The sequence below is a fragment of the Aspergillus brasiliensis genome, assembly GCF_001889945.1.
Source record: "Aspergillus brasiliensis CBS 101740 unplaced genomic scaffold ASPBRscaffold_1, whole genome shotgun sequence".
NCBI lineage: Eukaryota > Fungi > Ascomycota > Eurotiomycetes > Eurotiales > Aspergillaceae > Aspergillus > Aspergillus brasiliensis.
The window spans coordinates 2,595,095-2,610,469 of NW_027137442.1; the positions used below are offsets into that span (position 1 = coordinate 2,595,095).

At 51.0% G+C, this 15,375-nt stretch overlaps 5 protein-coding genes across 5 annotated transcripts; 1 reads left to right on the forward strand and 4 right to left on the reverse strand.

Annotated features, from left to right (window-relative positions):
* Positions 1 to 5: 5 nt before the first annotated feature.
* On the reverse strand, positions 6 to 4,431 carry ASPBRDRAFT_36957 (HECT domain protein). The gene is made up of 3 exons (XM_067623616.1): positions 4,082 to 4,431; positions 322 to 4,021; positions 6 to 267 (listed from the first exon to the last, which is right to left on the reverse strand). The coding sequence occupies exons 1-3, from the start codon at positions 4,282 to 4,284 to the stop codon at positions 145 to 147; spliced, it is 4,026 nt and encodes a 1,341-aa protein (XP_067484957.1). The 5' UTR covers positions 4,285 to 4,431; the 3' UTR covers positions 6 to 144.
* Positions 4,432 to 5,347: 916 nt separating this feature from the next.
* ASPBRDRAFT_61228 (uncharacterized protein) lies at positions 5,348 to 6,842 on the reverse strand. The gene is made up of 2 exons (XM_067628289.1): positions 6,304 to 6,842; positions 5,348 to 6,244 (listed from the first exon to the last, which is right to left on the reverse strand). Exons 1-2 carry the CDS (start codon positions 6,529 to 6,531, stop codon positions 5,537 to 5,539), a joined length of 936 nt encoding a protein of 311 aa, XP_067484958.1. The 5' UTR covers positions 6,532 to 6,842; the 3' UTR covers positions 5,348 to 5,536.
* A 1,161-nt stretch (positions 6,843 to 8,003) lies between these two features.
* ASPBRDRAFT_247402 (uncharacterized protein) lies at positions 8,004 to 9,415 on the reverse strand. The gene has a single exon (XM_067622082.1). The coding sequence runs from the start codon at positions 9,105 to 9,107 to the stop codon at positions 8,229 to 8,231; it is 879 nt and encodes a 292-aa protein (XP_067484959.1). The 5' UTR covers positions 9,108 to 9,415; the 3' UTR covers positions 8,004 to 8,228.
* A 397-nt stretch (positions 9,416 to 9,812) lies between these two features.
* Positions 9,813 to 12,294, reverse strand: ASPBRDRAFT_112951 (fungal specific transcription factor domain-containing protein; the record flags this gene model as incomplete). The annotated part of the gene is made up of 7 exons (XM_067616706.1): positions 9,813 to 10,730; positions 10,792 to 11,052; positions 11,116 to 11,546; positions 11,597 to 11,892; positions 11,943 to 12,034; positions 12,099 to 12,113; positions 12,247 to 12,294. The coding sequence occupies 7 exons, from the start codon at positions 12,292 to 12,294 to the stop codon at positions 9,813 to 9,815; spliced, it is 2,061 nt and encodes a 686-aa protein (XP_067484960.1).
* A 1,010-nt stretch (positions 12,295 to 13,304) lies between these two features.
* Positions 13,305 to 15,136, forward strand: ASPBRDRAFT_190996 (cytochrome P450; the record flags this gene model as incomplete). The annotated part of the gene is made up of 5 exons (XM_067620315.1): positions 13,305 to 13,467; positions 13,531 to 13,681; positions 13,744 to 14,711; positions 14,764 to 15,047; positions 15,098 to 15,136. 5 exons carry the CDS (start codon positions 13,305 to 13,307, stop codon positions 15,134 to 15,136), a joined length of 1,605 nt encoding a protein of 534 aa, XP_067484961.1.
* Positions 15,137 to 15,375: the final 239 nt, after the last annotated feature.

Consider the following 15,375-nt stretch of genomic DNA (forward strand, 5'->3'; position numbering starts at 1 on the left):
CGAAAAAGAACAGGCCGGAAGTAGAACTGGTTCTTTGAACAGACGTGGCATTTTCGCCACATTCGGACATCGCTATCTATGTAGAATAGGGTATTTGAAGCACGACATATACAGCATGGGGACCATCCAAGCCAATCCCCGAAATCAGGCAACGCCGAACCCGCGGGCGTTCTCCAACGCCTTGCTCAACTTTTCCTCTAGGACACTTCGGGATGAGTATTCCGGCAACAGAAGACGTCCGAAGCAGGTCAGACTCGTGGGAAGTCGCTGCAACAGTTAGTATGATAACCCCTGGAACATGGAGGGCGGTTGATTACTTACAGCATCTCCTACTCCGTTCTTCTGAATCACAAACATGATGCTCGCAATCCCATTGACCGGTACCCGATCGCTGGCAGTGACAAACTCCAGCAGCTGCGCCTTTTTCTCGGCTGGATATCGCCGTACAATACTCCAGAAGTCCCTGATCACCCGGTGGCTGGGGTCAAACCCGCCCTCATACCGCGCGTGACGCTCTAACTCTCGAATATCGATCGTCTGGATTCCTTCCACCACAGTCTTCAGTGCTTCCGGTGTGAAGATGGAGAGGGCCGTCCGGTCAAGGCATGTGTAGAACCCCTGGGCAAACGCCTCGAACTGGGGCCGGACGGACTTGTCCGTCAGCCAGAAGATGTAGTCCTTGACGAACTGGGCACGGTTGCTGTTGGTCACCAAGCTGGCTTCGTCAACGGGCGGTGTTGGGGACTGGGCTGGGACCAGAGATTCGATGGGTTTCGTGGCTTCCCCGTATGAGCCTGCTGTCTCTGCTGCCATCGAAGATGGGGGACTAAGGTCGGCATGATCAGCAAAATGGCGGACCTCCGACCAGGGAGGCGAGTACCCTAGCGACCGCGACCCGCTCCTGGCACGGGATGGCGTAGATGAGACAGGCCAAGGAGCATCTTTGTCTACCTTTTGCATGTCGACCGTTTCTACGGCCCCAAAGGCCTCGAAGCTGAATTCGTAAGTCCGCATGAATATGTCACCCACATCTCCATCCTCCCATGCGAGAAGATCCCCCAACCCCTTGGTCAATTCTGGCCACCCGTCTTGGATGTGCTCTAGGTGCTTCACCTTGAGTCCGAGTAGCTTGCGGTAAAAGGCAGTGGGGAAGTTAACTGGAAGCGTGAGGCCATTGTACACAGCCAGAGACATAAGAAGTCCAAGTAGCTCGAACTTGTACAAGGGCTCCCACGAACAAGGCTGGAACCATGAGATCCGCGTCCGCGCGTCCGTTGTGAACATACCAAAAGACGGATCCAGTGCCTCTGCCATTAGAACTCGGAAGAATTCCTGTTGAACACCGCCGTGATCAAGGCCCTCCTCTCCCTCGTCCATGCCCATTTGTACCTTCAATGGCCGCATGAGCTCCCGTCTTTCGCGGCGCCAAAGCTGATTGAGCGCATCCGTAAGGATATTGTCGCGCCGGACCATCAGGACCAGGTAGGTAGACATCGACGTCTTCAGCTGTGCGAGTAACCCGACATCATCCTGAATCTGGATGGGTCCAAAGGCAGTTTGTGTCACGTGTCTCGTCGTAGTCATAGCGGCTTCGTAGTACTTGGACATGGCCGCGTAGTTGAGAGCCCGGAAATAGATCACCAGCGCTGAAGGAGGAAAAAGGAATGGATAGGACAACAGATGCATTGTCTTGTTATTGGGAAGGCTACCCATCCACTCCACAGGCATGTCTAAAGGCTCCAACCGGTCGGAGAGAAACGGGGTATGGAAGTCTTCAGGAATCAGGCCTAAACGGCTGCGCTCCTTGTACAACAGTGACAGAATCTGCACAGCGCCTCCAGCTGAGCTGCTTTTGGATAGTTCCGGGTTGCCATCCCATTCCTTGAGGAGAAGGGTTCGAAGCCACTCGGCGATGAAAGCAGGCGCGCCAGGAGGGGGAGTATGATCCATGTCGTCAATGGCAGCTGTCATTGCACCGTAATGCTCGCTGAGATTGTTCACAATCAGATCCAGAACGCTGTTCTTGCGCTGCTTCGGCAGGTCCCGGGAGTACACCTGCCGCGCCTTCGATATTTCATGGAACGCCAATCGTGCCGTGAGGGCGCGTACTAGGCGGTCGAGTAGCCGGAGGGCAAGCTCATGCTCAAGTATATCACTTGTTTCTACGACAAGACGGGCCCTAGGTATCGAGAGCTTTCGCATGTCTGAGCTCGAAGCTACGCCCCCGGCCGCGCGCATTTGGAGAATCGCTCGCCATGTGGGTGCATCTATCTCGGGAAGAGAGCTAGCCAGGGCGAAGATGGCGAGTGTGGCGACATCAGCAGCATTGGCATCTGTGAAGTGCTCGTTACCCTCCGAGTCAGATCGACGAATGATCGGCGCGCTGGAGGCGGCGTTGCTTGAGTTGTAGGATGAGCGGCGGGAGAGTTTTCCAGACAATGAAAGCTCTTTGGGTGGGACGAATAGTGTTTCCGCTGCGCTCCAGAGGCTGTGAAAGACGATATCTCGGGGGCAAATGCGGAGTAATTTACGGAGCGAGGGTTGCAGTTGTTGGAGGTCAAGCTTGGACCTGGAGTGGCCATCATTCATTCCAGTCGGACCAGCCGATTTCTGGCGGAATGAAAGAAGAAGTTGTTTGGTATTCCCCAGCGCGTAGAAGACGCTCTGTGAAATGAAAGAAAACACTTCACGCTGACGGGGAGTCGCAAAGCACCACTCTGACTCCTCGAAGCTTCCGGTGGATTCCATGTAGCTCAGCTCGTTCTTCCACAGTTCTGCCTCATCCTCAGAAAGTATCATCATTTGTGTCATGCCGTCGATGATTTCCTCGGTCAGATGGGATAGAGACTGGATACTCGAGATAGCTTTGTGGCTCGAACTCCGGCGCTTCGGTTTTCTGGCACTAGGGGACTCTGCCTCCGGAGGAGGTTGTTCGTCGCTCGGAGGGTCAGGCTTCTCGGATCCGTCGAGCTGGACGTTGTTTAGATACTTCGCGCCATCCCATGAAACGCGCCGCTCTTTCTTCTGCTGCTCCGATGGAAGGACACAGTTCCCGTCTCCAGTTCTACCCCGGTGTTTCTGTGGACGATGTCGTAGAGCGGGCGGCGAAGGTACGTTGTGTATTTCATCACCATTGAGGTGTGTGTTAACCGTAATTTTGCGGGCGGGTTTCAGTTCCTGGTATGATTTCTCCTCCAAGCTTGTGCGTGGGTTCTGGCGCCACTGATCCACGTCGGTGAGCGAGAGTCGCTTAACCTGCTGGTTAGGAAGCCTCAACTCCAGCGCGGTCGGCTGGCTATTCCCATGGCGTGATGAGGGGGTGTGGGGTGCCCCATTTGCGGGCACGGTATGCTGGGGTGTCCGTTGTCGGGTTAAGTTTGGCCTAGGTTTATCAAGGTATGGGTGTGTCTCATCGCGGTCTGGCTTTGGCGATCGAGACTCGAGGCGGGTATCTATGCGGTCTGTATCAGGGCCGAGCGAGCTTGGAGAGCGTCGTAGAGGTAACCACTCGATCATCCTTAGCGATAGGGTATCAAACAAGTTCTGAGTAAACGACTTCGGGTCTTTCATTCGTTGTGTTGCAGGTGCCTCCTCCGGTATCACCGCCGCCTGATCCTGGGATTCCACACATGGAGACAAACTTCGACCATTCCGATCATTTGAGCTGGAAGAATGTACGTTCCGAGCCGGCGATGGCCTTAGCACCCCATCCGCACCAGTATGATCCCCGCTCCGTGGCTCGATACGTTCTCTCGTGGGCTCGTTCGAGGTCAGAGCACGGCTCCGTCGTTTTGATCGGCGTTGATACTCTTGCGGCGAAAGTTCATAAGGAACCCGAGAGAGGTTGCGACACAAACCGTCCTCCGCGTTGTCCAAGCTAGCTAGGTAGCAAGCTAGTGTGCGGGCGCTCAGTTCAGTATATCGACGAAATGGTCCCTCCGTCACGCGTTTTCGATAACTAGCGCAAGTTGGCGTCTGACAGCCAGGATCCTGACAGCCGTAGAGGAGTTGATTCTTGTACCTAGAACAAGTGTTCCCGTCAGTGGGGCCAGCGCACACGGCGTCATGGGAAAGACGTTACCTGCGGACCAGGAGATTAAACTGGCGACGGCGTTCATCTCTGCACCACAGGAGGACCTGCGCAGGATCTGAGATGTCCACGGTATTTTGAGCGATCACGTCGGGTGCGTTGGGAGGTAGCTTGGAGCGGTGGAACTGGGGTCGGTCGATGCCTCCATGCGAAACCTCATACGAGCTCACGGAAGCTCCGCGGAGCCTGGTCATCTTGACAGACTGCGGAGCATGCCGCAGCTAGCTATCGAGGGAAGATAGGGCTGGAAGAAAAACTCTCTCTCTCTAGTCGTAAGTCTGCACAGCTAAGTCAGGGGACAAACTCAAGGCGAAGATGGTTATGTGACTCGTTATTTCCGGGGTCTTGGGGATTGGCGAGGCTGATATCACGAGCATTTGGGGGGGCCTCAGGCGCCAAGACCAGCTCGGGTGATGAGTCAGCTGGCAGAAACCCCGGGGAAGACGCCAGTCCCGATGCGGATAGTGCCTTTCTACTGCTTGTGATCATACTCATGGTACACTTATTGATAACCTCCGATCCCCCTCCAGGCTATTATTAGCTTCGGTGGGCCCGGTCCTACACCGGGTTGTAGTGAGCATTTGAGGCAAGGATGACTTTTCAACCTATCTCGTGATGACTGGGCTATTCACGCCACTCCGGTATACACCAAGACAGATCTCCACGGTGAAGTAAGGGAGGTTTTTCCACAACACAAGCCTGCTATTGACTGGTGGGTGATAACGAAGACGCCCAGTATTGATCCTTACAGGTCCCAATCACATGAGTAACACCAGGACTGATATATGCCTTTCATATCAATAGTCCTAACGTGTCACCCTAACTATCACAAGCCTATGCTTCGTAGGTTCATACGTGGCTCACCATGATACCATCACTAGGGACAACCTTACTTTCTGACCTCTGCGCTTCCTGGCTTGTAATATATATATTGACTGTGGATTTTCTATCTGTACTCCGTACTAGGCTTCCCAAAAATGAGATAATCCATGCTTGTCCCTCTAACTTGCTGACTGCTCGCGCGCGATCCTAATGATGCAACCGTGATTGAGAAGTCTGTGTCCCTCATGTTAAAACTATTCAAAGGTACTATCTACGGGCGAAAGAAAATAATTTATGATATGAGAGTACAAATCAGAAGCTGCACTGGAGACTTAGTAAAACATGCTGTGGATGACGTCTCTCAACTGTCAGTTCTGTGTTTCCATTTTGACTACCAAGACTTGGGCGTATATCATGGCGAATATGAGGCCAATCCTCGGGTGGTACTGATAAATATTCTTCATTTCTCAAATCATCAGACATACAATCAATCAATCAATCAAAGTTGAACCCAAATACAGTAACCAAGCAACCTCTGCATTCGCATTCTAACATGGGGAAAACCTCGAAAGGAAAAGAAAAACCCATGTTGAGGCATCTGACCGAAGACACAACGCAACGCATTCAGCTACTAGGAATAGTAGCACCATGACTTGTGAGGTAATTCCGGCAATTTGCAGTCGTGAGGTTGAATCTCCTTGTCCACTTGAAGTTGACCTTTTCAGCAACAGCGTCGGCAGTGGTGGTACCTGATCCCGTCAATTCAGTCGGGCTTGAGAACCACTCCTGCGCATGAATCTCCACTTGTCCATCCGTATGAGTTGGGGAGTAGTTGTTATAGCCACCCACCCGACTATATTCGTCCCACGCCCAATTAACGTACCACATCCACGTCTTGAACCGGTATACCTTCTGGTAGAGATACGCGGTCGTTCCTGGTGGGACGGTGACCTCCTCGGCATACTGGGTGCTATCAGTTGTCTCTGTCTGGGAAAACGTCTTGGTTGACGCTCCAATGCCAACGCTGAGGCCTTTGAATTCGAGTCCAAGGTTCGCATTTAATTCCTTCTCGGAGCCTTCGGTAACCTTGAGCTCGGTGGTGTAGGTCACAGTGAATTTGTTTTCGCCTGCACCGTCATTTCTTAGAGACGATACCAGATCCCAGTAATATCCATCACTATGGATGTCAGTGATCCCATAGAGCTTATCTTCATCTGCCGGTTTATAGTAGAGGATCTTTTGGACTTGTCCGACTAGAGGAGACCCATTGACCGTATACTCGCGTTTATCGTAGCCGTCACCGGATTTCCAGACAAGATCAGGCATTTTGAACTATATATGAATTTATCAGCAAGATCGCTCTGAGCTTTGGAGGGAAACCGTCTACCTACTCCGAAGCGAGTGGTGTGGTAGAGAACTTCTTTGTTCTTGCCAAGGCCGTTGAAGTAAAGGAAATTTCCTTGAGGATTGGATAGGAGATCTCGCGATGCTCTGGAGAAGTCAACAATCATCGGGGGAGGGTTGCGATATTTATGTCCAGCATTCCAGCAGCCATCATCATCATGATCATGATCATAACTCAACAGCCATAGCAGCACAGCTCCTAAGGCTTCCATCATCTTCAGCTCCTCTCACTACTGACTTCGGTGACTCCGACTCAAAGCCCGATGACCCCACAGCACTGTCAGGGATATACAGAATCACCATCCAGTGCTCTTTTCAACCTGGTTGCATTGTTTACAGCTCAAGCCCGTAGTCTCATCATCACTTTCAGGTAGCAAGTGCAACGGGCTGGATTGGTCTGCCTGGCCTGCAATTGCATTATTCGAAGCTCAAAGCCCGATTACTCCACATCAATATTAGTAATGCAGATACCCTCGCCCTATGATGCCCTTAACCTGCGATTTCGTTGTTGAAGGTGGCAGGTTGCAATTCGCACGACTTGCCCTGACCAGCACTAATGCAGGCGCGGTATTTAGATCGGGGCCTAGTGAGAGACTAACCACTGGGAAAATATATCCCATCCTACTAAAGTATAGAGCCTACCATCTCAGCTGCGGGGTTAATCAAAAGATATTTATCCACTTCTTATATTAAGTGGACTCTGGTCCCCGAACATAAATTAAACATCTGCGCAGCTGAAGAAGGGAATGCCCTGGAGTCCGTGCAGTACAATGTGTACAGCCAATTAAGCAAGAAGACCAGTCATGGTACGTACTACTTACTAGTGCTAGAATACTAAGTAGCGTATCATGCTCTTGGTTCTGCGTTATGCGGGTGGTATATTCTACCCCGATGGGTGCAAATTAATACTATATTTCTAAACCTGATCGCTTGAGATCTATTGTCATCTTCCTAATCTAGGTATGTGCGAGCTGATCTACTATTCCGATCTGCAAAATCTTTCTAAGCTAGCATTCATACTATGATGTAGACGTCCTTAAAGTCAAGTCTCGCTTAGACAGAAGGTAGCAGTCGGTGCATTTGCTCTTTTTGGAAATGTGGTATTAAGGTGTATCAGCTGAAGTGGTAGAAGGCACCGTAACTATAGTCTCGAGCGAAACATAGAAACGGTCGGGGTTTGGATCGATATTACCCTTCACGTCAGTCTATCACCCTACATGAGCTGGATCAGGGTGGTTGGGTGGAAAGAGGTAGAGGCGTGCCTTTCTGTTCGTGCTTGTGTAGTAGCTAGTTGGACCTGGACAGATGTCGGCCGGTTGGACCTGTCTTACAACGCATGGTGCCCCAAATTCCGTCTGTCTGAAGAGGCGTTGCGCCTAGAGCCTTGACAAGGAATTATTGATACTGTGTTGGGTGAAAAGTGCGACGCCCATACATGAAGCCAAACCATATCGTCCCCAGTTTAGGAAGGTGATGCGAGAGGGGAGGTAATATCGATGGTGGCATGTCTCTTACATGCTTAACCATGAGCTGAAGGGCATATTTCTGGCTCACATTTTCCAGAATAATGCTCGGAACTTACAAGTGGCTCAGGGTTCTGACTCTTCCCTCTGGTTCTGAAGGCCGGCATTGTCTCTGAATATCCCGCCATGTCTATGGGCGCCGGATATTGGGTACCGGGTGGGAGGCAATATGGCGTAATAAGTGATGATCTTATAACAAAAACTCCGAGTTATAGATCAGAGGAAAGAAATTTAGATAATAGCAGAAAGCTAGTGCTATGTCGAAGCAAGGTAATAGGTGGTACCACGCCTGCCTTAGTGCATCCTTAACATATTCCCCCACCTGGCGAATGGACGTTAGTATACTTCCAGCCAAGACAGCACAAATCCAACATCCAATCTTCTCGCTCCTACTTAGGCCCTTCAATCACCATCTTAATGCCCTCCCCCCTTTTAGCAGCTTCCCATGCCTCCGTAGCCTTTTCAAAAGGAAACACCCTAGAGACTAACCCATCCAGCACCAACCTTCCTCTCCTCACCAAATCAATACCCAGATCAAAATCCCCGGGTCCATACCGAAAACACCCTTTCGCCACAATCTCCTTCTCACACATCTCCGCAATGGGAAACTCCATCTTTCTCTTCCCCATCCCAGCCTGCACATACATGCCTCCTTTCCTCAAAACAAACACCCCCGTCTGCACCGCCATCTCGGCCCCAGACGCATCAATAACCACATCGGCACCACCAGCCTCACCAAGCCCACACTCCCTCACAATCCTCTCTGCATTCTCCTCCACACTGACTCCCGTGTCCATCACCATCCCCTTTCCCCCCACGAACTCCCTCGCAAAGACCACCCTCCTCTCCACCACATCAACAGACACCACAACCGCCGCCCCAAACTCCCGCGCCACAGCAGCACAAAACAAGCCCACAGTCCCAGCCCCAAACACCACAACCTTCTGCCCAACCCTCACATCACCTAATCTCACAGCATGAACAGCCACAGCCAACGGCTCAATCAAGACCGCTTCATCCAATTTAATGCATTCCGGTACCTTGTAGCAAAAGTCTGCAGGGACGCGGAAATACCGCGTAAGAGTACCATGCACGAATGGCGGGTCTGCGGCGAACTTCATCTCCGGACAGAGATGGTAGCGGCCGGCTTTGCAGGGGGTGCAGCGCCGACAGGGATAGTCGGGCTCAATGGCGACTTTGTCGCCGGGTTGGAGGGCGGTTACTGCGGTGCCGATGGCATGGATGGTGCCGCAGGCTTCATGGCCCATTGTTAGGGGGTGGGTGGTGGAGACGTATGTTCTGATGCCGCCGTGGAGCCAGAAATGGACCTGAGGGTTGTAGATGAGTGTGGGTTTGATGGAATGGGATGGATGTACTTACATCGCTGCCGCAGACACCGGTGTATGCTATACGGATGAGGACGTCGTGAGGGTCATCGAGGGTGGGGATTGGGCGGTCTTCGAAGCGTGCGTCTTGTGGTCCGTAGAGGAGACATGATGGGTTGGAGGTGCTGGGGTCCATGGTAGGTATACTTTGTGTAGTGAGGAACTCAACCTGAAGAGATTATAGTTCCAAGATATAGTAGGATGTGGTCTGTTGTTGATACCAACGGTGTTCTTGGCAATCCTTGACCCCGCTTGAGATACTGATTGATATACTTGACTTTCCACCAAGCGTCGGCCCTCTGTCAGCCGATGACAAGCAAATGCCTGGTACCACTGACGTTCGTTGTAGCGCACAGTCGGAGCATATATCCAGCGGCCGGCCGTGCTCCGATAGTCTGCTGGTTTTATTTTCCGAGCTCTGATGCTGTAACTCTTCTGCTATTACCTTCTTCTTTAAATTCACTCCACACGATACTCCTTTACTCAGATTAAACAATCTCACAGAACCCAGGTTGTTATATATTCCACTCCTGATAATGGTCGACTTCGGAATCATTCACACCACGCAATACTCATTCTCTAGTTCTTTCACAATTGCCAGTTCTCTGCACTATCAGTGACCAATGCCGCCCCCGAAACATAATCGAACGATTCAACTTCATTTGTGTTCGGAAAGCCCTCAAGTCCTTCAAAGATATCCATGTCAAACGACGTCGCATCAAAGAGCATCTGAAGGGAAGGGTCAACGGCAAGGGTATCAAGGCGCGTTCCTGTATTATCATACTCCATCGGTAATTGCGCAGTGCCTGGATCATGAGTCGATGATGAAGCCTCCCCTACCGCATGAGGCGTAGCTTGCGACTGATACATAATCCGGTCAAGGACTTCCAAGCACCGCGCTGCGGCCTGATTCTTCTGGCTCAAATTAGCCAGACAGTCACGCGATCTCTCGATGGAAGATCGCCAGAGCTCCTCATTTGCTCTCGCTAAGCTCCTGTCCAATGGCTCCTTTGGTCGGAGATGATAGATGCTGAGCACGACAGACGCTTGGAAGAGGAAGTATGTCGCGTACCAGCAAAGTCCAACGTGGAGCGTTTCCGGGTAGTCAAGACAAAAGGTGGTTATGTCCTGGATGCACTCTACAGCAGCATAGTGGCACATGTTTCTGGCTTCTTCGCTGTCTGGAAGTGAGCCGGACAGACGTTGAGTTCCCCACCACAGCATCATGCGCAGGTTCTGTTCCTTCCAACTTACTATCGCTCGAGGCCCGCGGAACCATGTCGGGACATCGTGGGCCGTGAAAAATGGCGGCAGTGAGAGTCTCCAGGCCTTGAGTTGATGATCAAGCGATCGTGGAGTTTTGAAATCTAGGTCCTTTTTCGGACCTGCTATCACGTTACAATATATCATGTTTCCGATGCGTGCTAGTCGGGCCTGTGCTATGATAGCAGAGTATGTGGTCGGTTTGTCTACGGGGTCTGGGACTTTGGAATCTAACGAGGAAGCCTACCATTGTCAAGTCAGCGACGCCTTCTTTCTCTCTCAATTCGGTTATATGCTCACTTACCGAGTCTTCAATGTTGCGTGGAAGCTGGGTTTCGATGAAAGAATCCGATGACATCAGTGGCCTTCCCGTGGTTAGGCTGAATCCGCTGTCAAATGAATAGACAATCCACCATACGACTCTCCTTCTTTCGCTACTCAAGGTATCGAGCATCGATTCCCTCATTGGTTCCCGATGCAGGCCCAGTCCAAGAGCCATGCGATATGCTATTCCAATGAAGTTGTATCCGGTATTTGGTCTATCCCGTTTCTGGAGGAAGTTTCCCTGTGTCGCTTAGTATTGAATGTTACTCGCATTGCACACAAGACGCGCTCCGTGTTGACTAACCATCAAAAGGAAAGCTTGAACTGTGATAAGTGCACCAGACTCCAGCAGATTCATTGACATACACGACCGTGCAGCCATATAATATCTCGACTCCTCGACTTTGGAGCCACCAGATACCACCCAGTCACCGATTGCCAGAACAATGTAGAATATCAAGTACCAGGTGGAGTGTGCTGGGATATGATGCCGGTTCTGGTACTTCTCTCTGAATGTCTTTTCATGTAAAATGGGAAACGATTTGTTGTACCACGTGAAATAGGCGTCAAATAGAGAATTCACGAGGATACTATCATCTAGTTCTCTCAACAATTCGGGTCTCCCTATCTTAGTTGAATTTGCAGGGAGTGATCCTCGTCGAGCAGCCAAGGGGACAGGATGCTCGGGCAGTAAATCCGAGATGGTCTCTAGAATACAGGACCCCGACGAGTTTCCTAAGGTACATCAGCAAATTATATCATACAAAAGTCCCCAAGTAGCTTACCTAGATAGCCGGATCCTGACCCTTTAGTTGGCAGTGATGCCATTCCGTCGAGTGACTTCGTCGGGAGATGGGACAAGGTCAATGGACCCTCGTTCCACTCGAAGCTTTCCAATGGGGTCGGACTTTTCGCATCAGAGCTCACACATGGTGAACTATCGTGGGCTGTTTCGTTGTTAACGCGTCCTTCCTCAGCCCCTGGCAATGCTTTCAATGCTTCTTCGATGTCGACATTTGGGTTCAGATGCCGGATAAGCTTCGTCAACTTCTCGCAAAGTTGCTCCTTCTCTTCAAGGTTCCTACATACACTGAGATGATCCTCCTATAGTACTCAGTGGTCTACACTTACTTGCGAGTCAAAGGTGTGCGTGACGGTACACGCTCGAAGCGACATCGCTTTTTAGTCCTCGAGCAGTAAGAGCATGGGGCAGTTCCAGAACACTTGGTAGTATACTATTAGCAAGGAAATGGCTAGCAATACACGAATTGGTCTCCGGGACCATACCTTGCTCTTTCGTCTCTTGAAGCAAGTTAGTTCTTGATTAGCCACCTGGATACTCGTCTAGTATATGCTGGGTCACTCTTACTCTGCACTCTACACACTACACGCTGTTAGTCTTCCGCCAGGCCCCCTGCCAAGGTAGAAGACTTACTGCTCGAAGCTCCTGTATCTCTGCTTTTAATCTCGTTCGTTTTACCATGCTGGCGATTGATTTGTGATAGGAATGTGGTCACATCAACATAAGGTTTATTCCTAGTGATGATTGTCGGCCCGCAGTCGTCCGAAGACCCCGCTGGATCGATCCACGCAGGTTAGCTTCTGATCTAGTACTGTCAACTGCTACTTCTGGGAGCTTATTTTGATGCATTGATACATGCCACTAAGCCAGATGCTGATATCTACCATTAGCACTAAAGATATCTCGCTCCTTCAATGTCTGGATAGCCCTGTGAGATTAATGTGATGCCCTGCTAGATGCGGTTTTCTGGCGGTTCATCTGGCTGGTGCATCTAGCTTTATGTTAGCTGACTCGCTGAGATATGATCTGGTAAGTATTCGCTCTCTGAAACAAGAGACCCCAGGTACTAAGTAAGCGTCGCAGTCAGATTTTTCTTGAGAGGCCCGAACGGTGCAGTTGCAATGTGATTGGCCGGATCTGTGGCGCTCTATCCAGGGGATAAAGACTTCGTGCGTCAGCACTAGTACTAGTAGTGGCCGTTGCTCAGGCATCATGCGATCGGAGAGAGTGTTTTTCTCTTGCGGGATCGAAATTACGGTTCGTATCCAACCCATTAGAATTGCATGATATTTCGAAGACGCTGGGATTGATTGCTAGATTAGCGCCGTGCAACGCCGCAGAGGTACTAGATTTCAGACGTCAGGGATCAGTCCAATGACAACCCGGGGCTTCCGCATGGAAACCTCGAAGGATTCACTAATCAGACTGCCCCCAGTAAGAACCCCATGAGATCCAGGGGTTTTAAAAGGCGTGACTGCCCAGCCTGGCACTTTCTCAAACTTTCCGAGTTTACCTGTTCTCTCCACCAATTTTCCAGGCACGCGTTGTCCGGCACGGTCGCATAGCGCACAGCTCGCCAACTCCAGGAGCTCGTCTCCGCTTTATCTATATCTTTGTGCTTGACAGCTCCGGTCGGCAATCGGCGGAAATTAGTTTGGTCTGCGTGAACAGCTCGCAGGGGTACACACAACATGGAGGCCAACTCCCCCAGTTTCGCGTCGCCGCTCGCTAGCGTTCGAGCCAGCCACCTGCCCATTCCCTCCCAATTCGAGGGTGTCGTTGATGCTGTTAGCAATGCGAGCCCATGGGCTATTGCATTCACCGTTCTCGCGGTCCTTGTCGCTTATGACCAAAGTATGTCACTCGATCGTTGAAACATCATACACTGGTTCAGTTCTAAGATGGCTTGCTTCTCAGTCACGTACCTTATAAACAAAGGCAACATTGTGGGCCCAGCCTTCAAGATACCGTTCATCGGACCATTTCTGCAATCTGTCAACCCTAAATTCGAGGAATATTACGCCAAATGGACCAGCGGCCCGCTCAGTTGCGTGTCCGTTTTTCACAAGTCTGTTCCCCTGACTCACACAGATCCGTTAACATAGATCAGACTAACAAACCCCGATCCAGGTTCGTCGTGATCGCGTCGACCCGTGATTTGGCCAGGAAAGTGTTCAACTCCCCGACCTACGTGAAGCCCTGCGTCGTGGATGTCGCTCATAAGCTCCTGGGGAAGGAGAATTTTGTCTTCATGGATGGAAAACCACATGTCGAATTTCGTAAGGGCCTCAACGGTCTGTTTACAAGGAAGGCACTGCAATCGTACCTTCCTGGCCAGGAGGGTGTATTCAATCATTACTTCGAGCGCTTCCTTGGCATCACGCAGAAAGCCGGCGGCAAGCCAGTGCCCTTCATGCCTGAGTTCCGCGAATTGATGTGCGCCGTATCGCTCCGCACCTTCTGCGGGTATTATATCTCGGACGAGGCTGTCAAGAAGATCTCTGATGACTATTACCTGATCACGGAGGCAATGGAGCTGGTTAATTTCCCTATTATTCTGCCGTTCACAAAGGCATGGTACGGTAAAAAGGCGAGTGATATGGTGATGGCCGAGTTTTGCCAGGCGAGTGCGAAGAGCAAGGTCTGTATGGCAGCTGGAAAGGAACCAACCTGCATTATGGACGCCTGGGTCAAGAATATCCTGGCCTCAAAGCAATGGGTCGAAGCAGAAGCCAAGGGACTGTCAACAGAGAACATGGAGAAGCCATCTCCTCTCCTACGTGATTTTGCCGACTGGGAGATCGCTCAGACAGTGCTCGCATTTTTGTTCGCCTCTCAGGATGCTACTAGCAGCGCAGCCACCTGGCTCTTTCAAACGATGGCACAACGCCCTGACGTGCTCGATCGAGTGCGTGAGGAAAATTACAAGGTCCGCAACGGTGACGTTCACGCTGAGGTCGACTTGGACCAGCTCGAGTCCATGACCTATACCCGTGCGGTCGTCAGAGAGCTTCTGCGGTACCGACCTCCCGTGACCATGGTGCCTTATATGGCGAAGAAGCCATTCCCCATCACCGATTCCTACACGGTTCCCAAGGGTGAGCTATAGAACATGAACGCTTAGGATTAGCCGATACTTACTATTGACAGGAGCCATGGTTATTCCCACCACGTACCTTGCCCTCCGAGACGCGGAGGTATACGAGAACCCCGACGAGTTCAATCCCGAACGTTATTATACCGGCGATGCTGAGGAGAAGGGGAAGAATAACTATCTGGTGTTTGGAACAGGTCCTCATGTGTGTATTGGACAGCACTATGCACAGCTCAATCTGGTGCTGCTTATCGGCAAGGCCTCATTGCTGCTGGACTGGAAGCATCACGCGACCCCGTTATCGGAGGAGATCAAGGTCTTCGCGACCATCTTTCCCAAAGTAGGTGACCTCTGAGGAAGGAAGGATAGCATGTACTAACTGTGTATCAGGATGACTGCCCGTTGACGTTCGCCGAGAGGAAGTGGTGAAGTAGAGTGATGGAGTAATGGAAAAGGAGGGGCGGCTTACTGCCGTTTGACTGGTTTGTACAGAACTCACAACAGTTGTACCCATACATTAATGGACAGGGGTTTTTCCTATTTGTTTGCTTTCTGAAATTCTTGCTTTGTTCTACCCTTAATACTGTTGTATACAACCAATGGAGATTCGGCTATATTTGTCCCAACTGCCTGTAAAATAGGCTCAGCGCGCCGTGAAAGCGAGCCAG

Coding starts and splice junctions, on each gene's coding strand:
- ASPBRDRAFT_247402 (XM_067622082.1), bottom strand. CDS start 9,107: ATGGGCCATGAAGCCTGCGGCACCATCCATGCCATCGGCACCGCAGTA.
- ASPBRDRAFT_61228 (XM_067628289.1), bottom strand. CDS start 6,531: ATGATGGAAGCCTTAGGAGCTGTGCTGCTATGGCTGTTGAGTTATGAT. Junction 6,245..6,303: donor ACCACACCACTCGCTTCGGA/GTAGGTAGACGG, acceptor ATTCATATATAG/TTCAAAATGCCTGATCTTGT.
- ASPBRDRAFT_36957 (XM_067623616.1), bottom strand. CDS start 4,284: ATGACCAGGCTCCGCGGAGCTTCCGTGAGCTCGTATGAGGTTTCGCAT. Junction 4,022..4,081: donor TTTAATCTCCTGGTCCGCAG/GTAACGTCTTTC, acceptor CACTTGTTCTAG/GTACAAGAATCAACTCCTCT. Junction 268..321: donor AGAACGGAGTAGGAGATGCT/GTAAGTAATCAA, acceptor TAACTGTTGCAG/CGACTTCCCACGAGTCTGAC.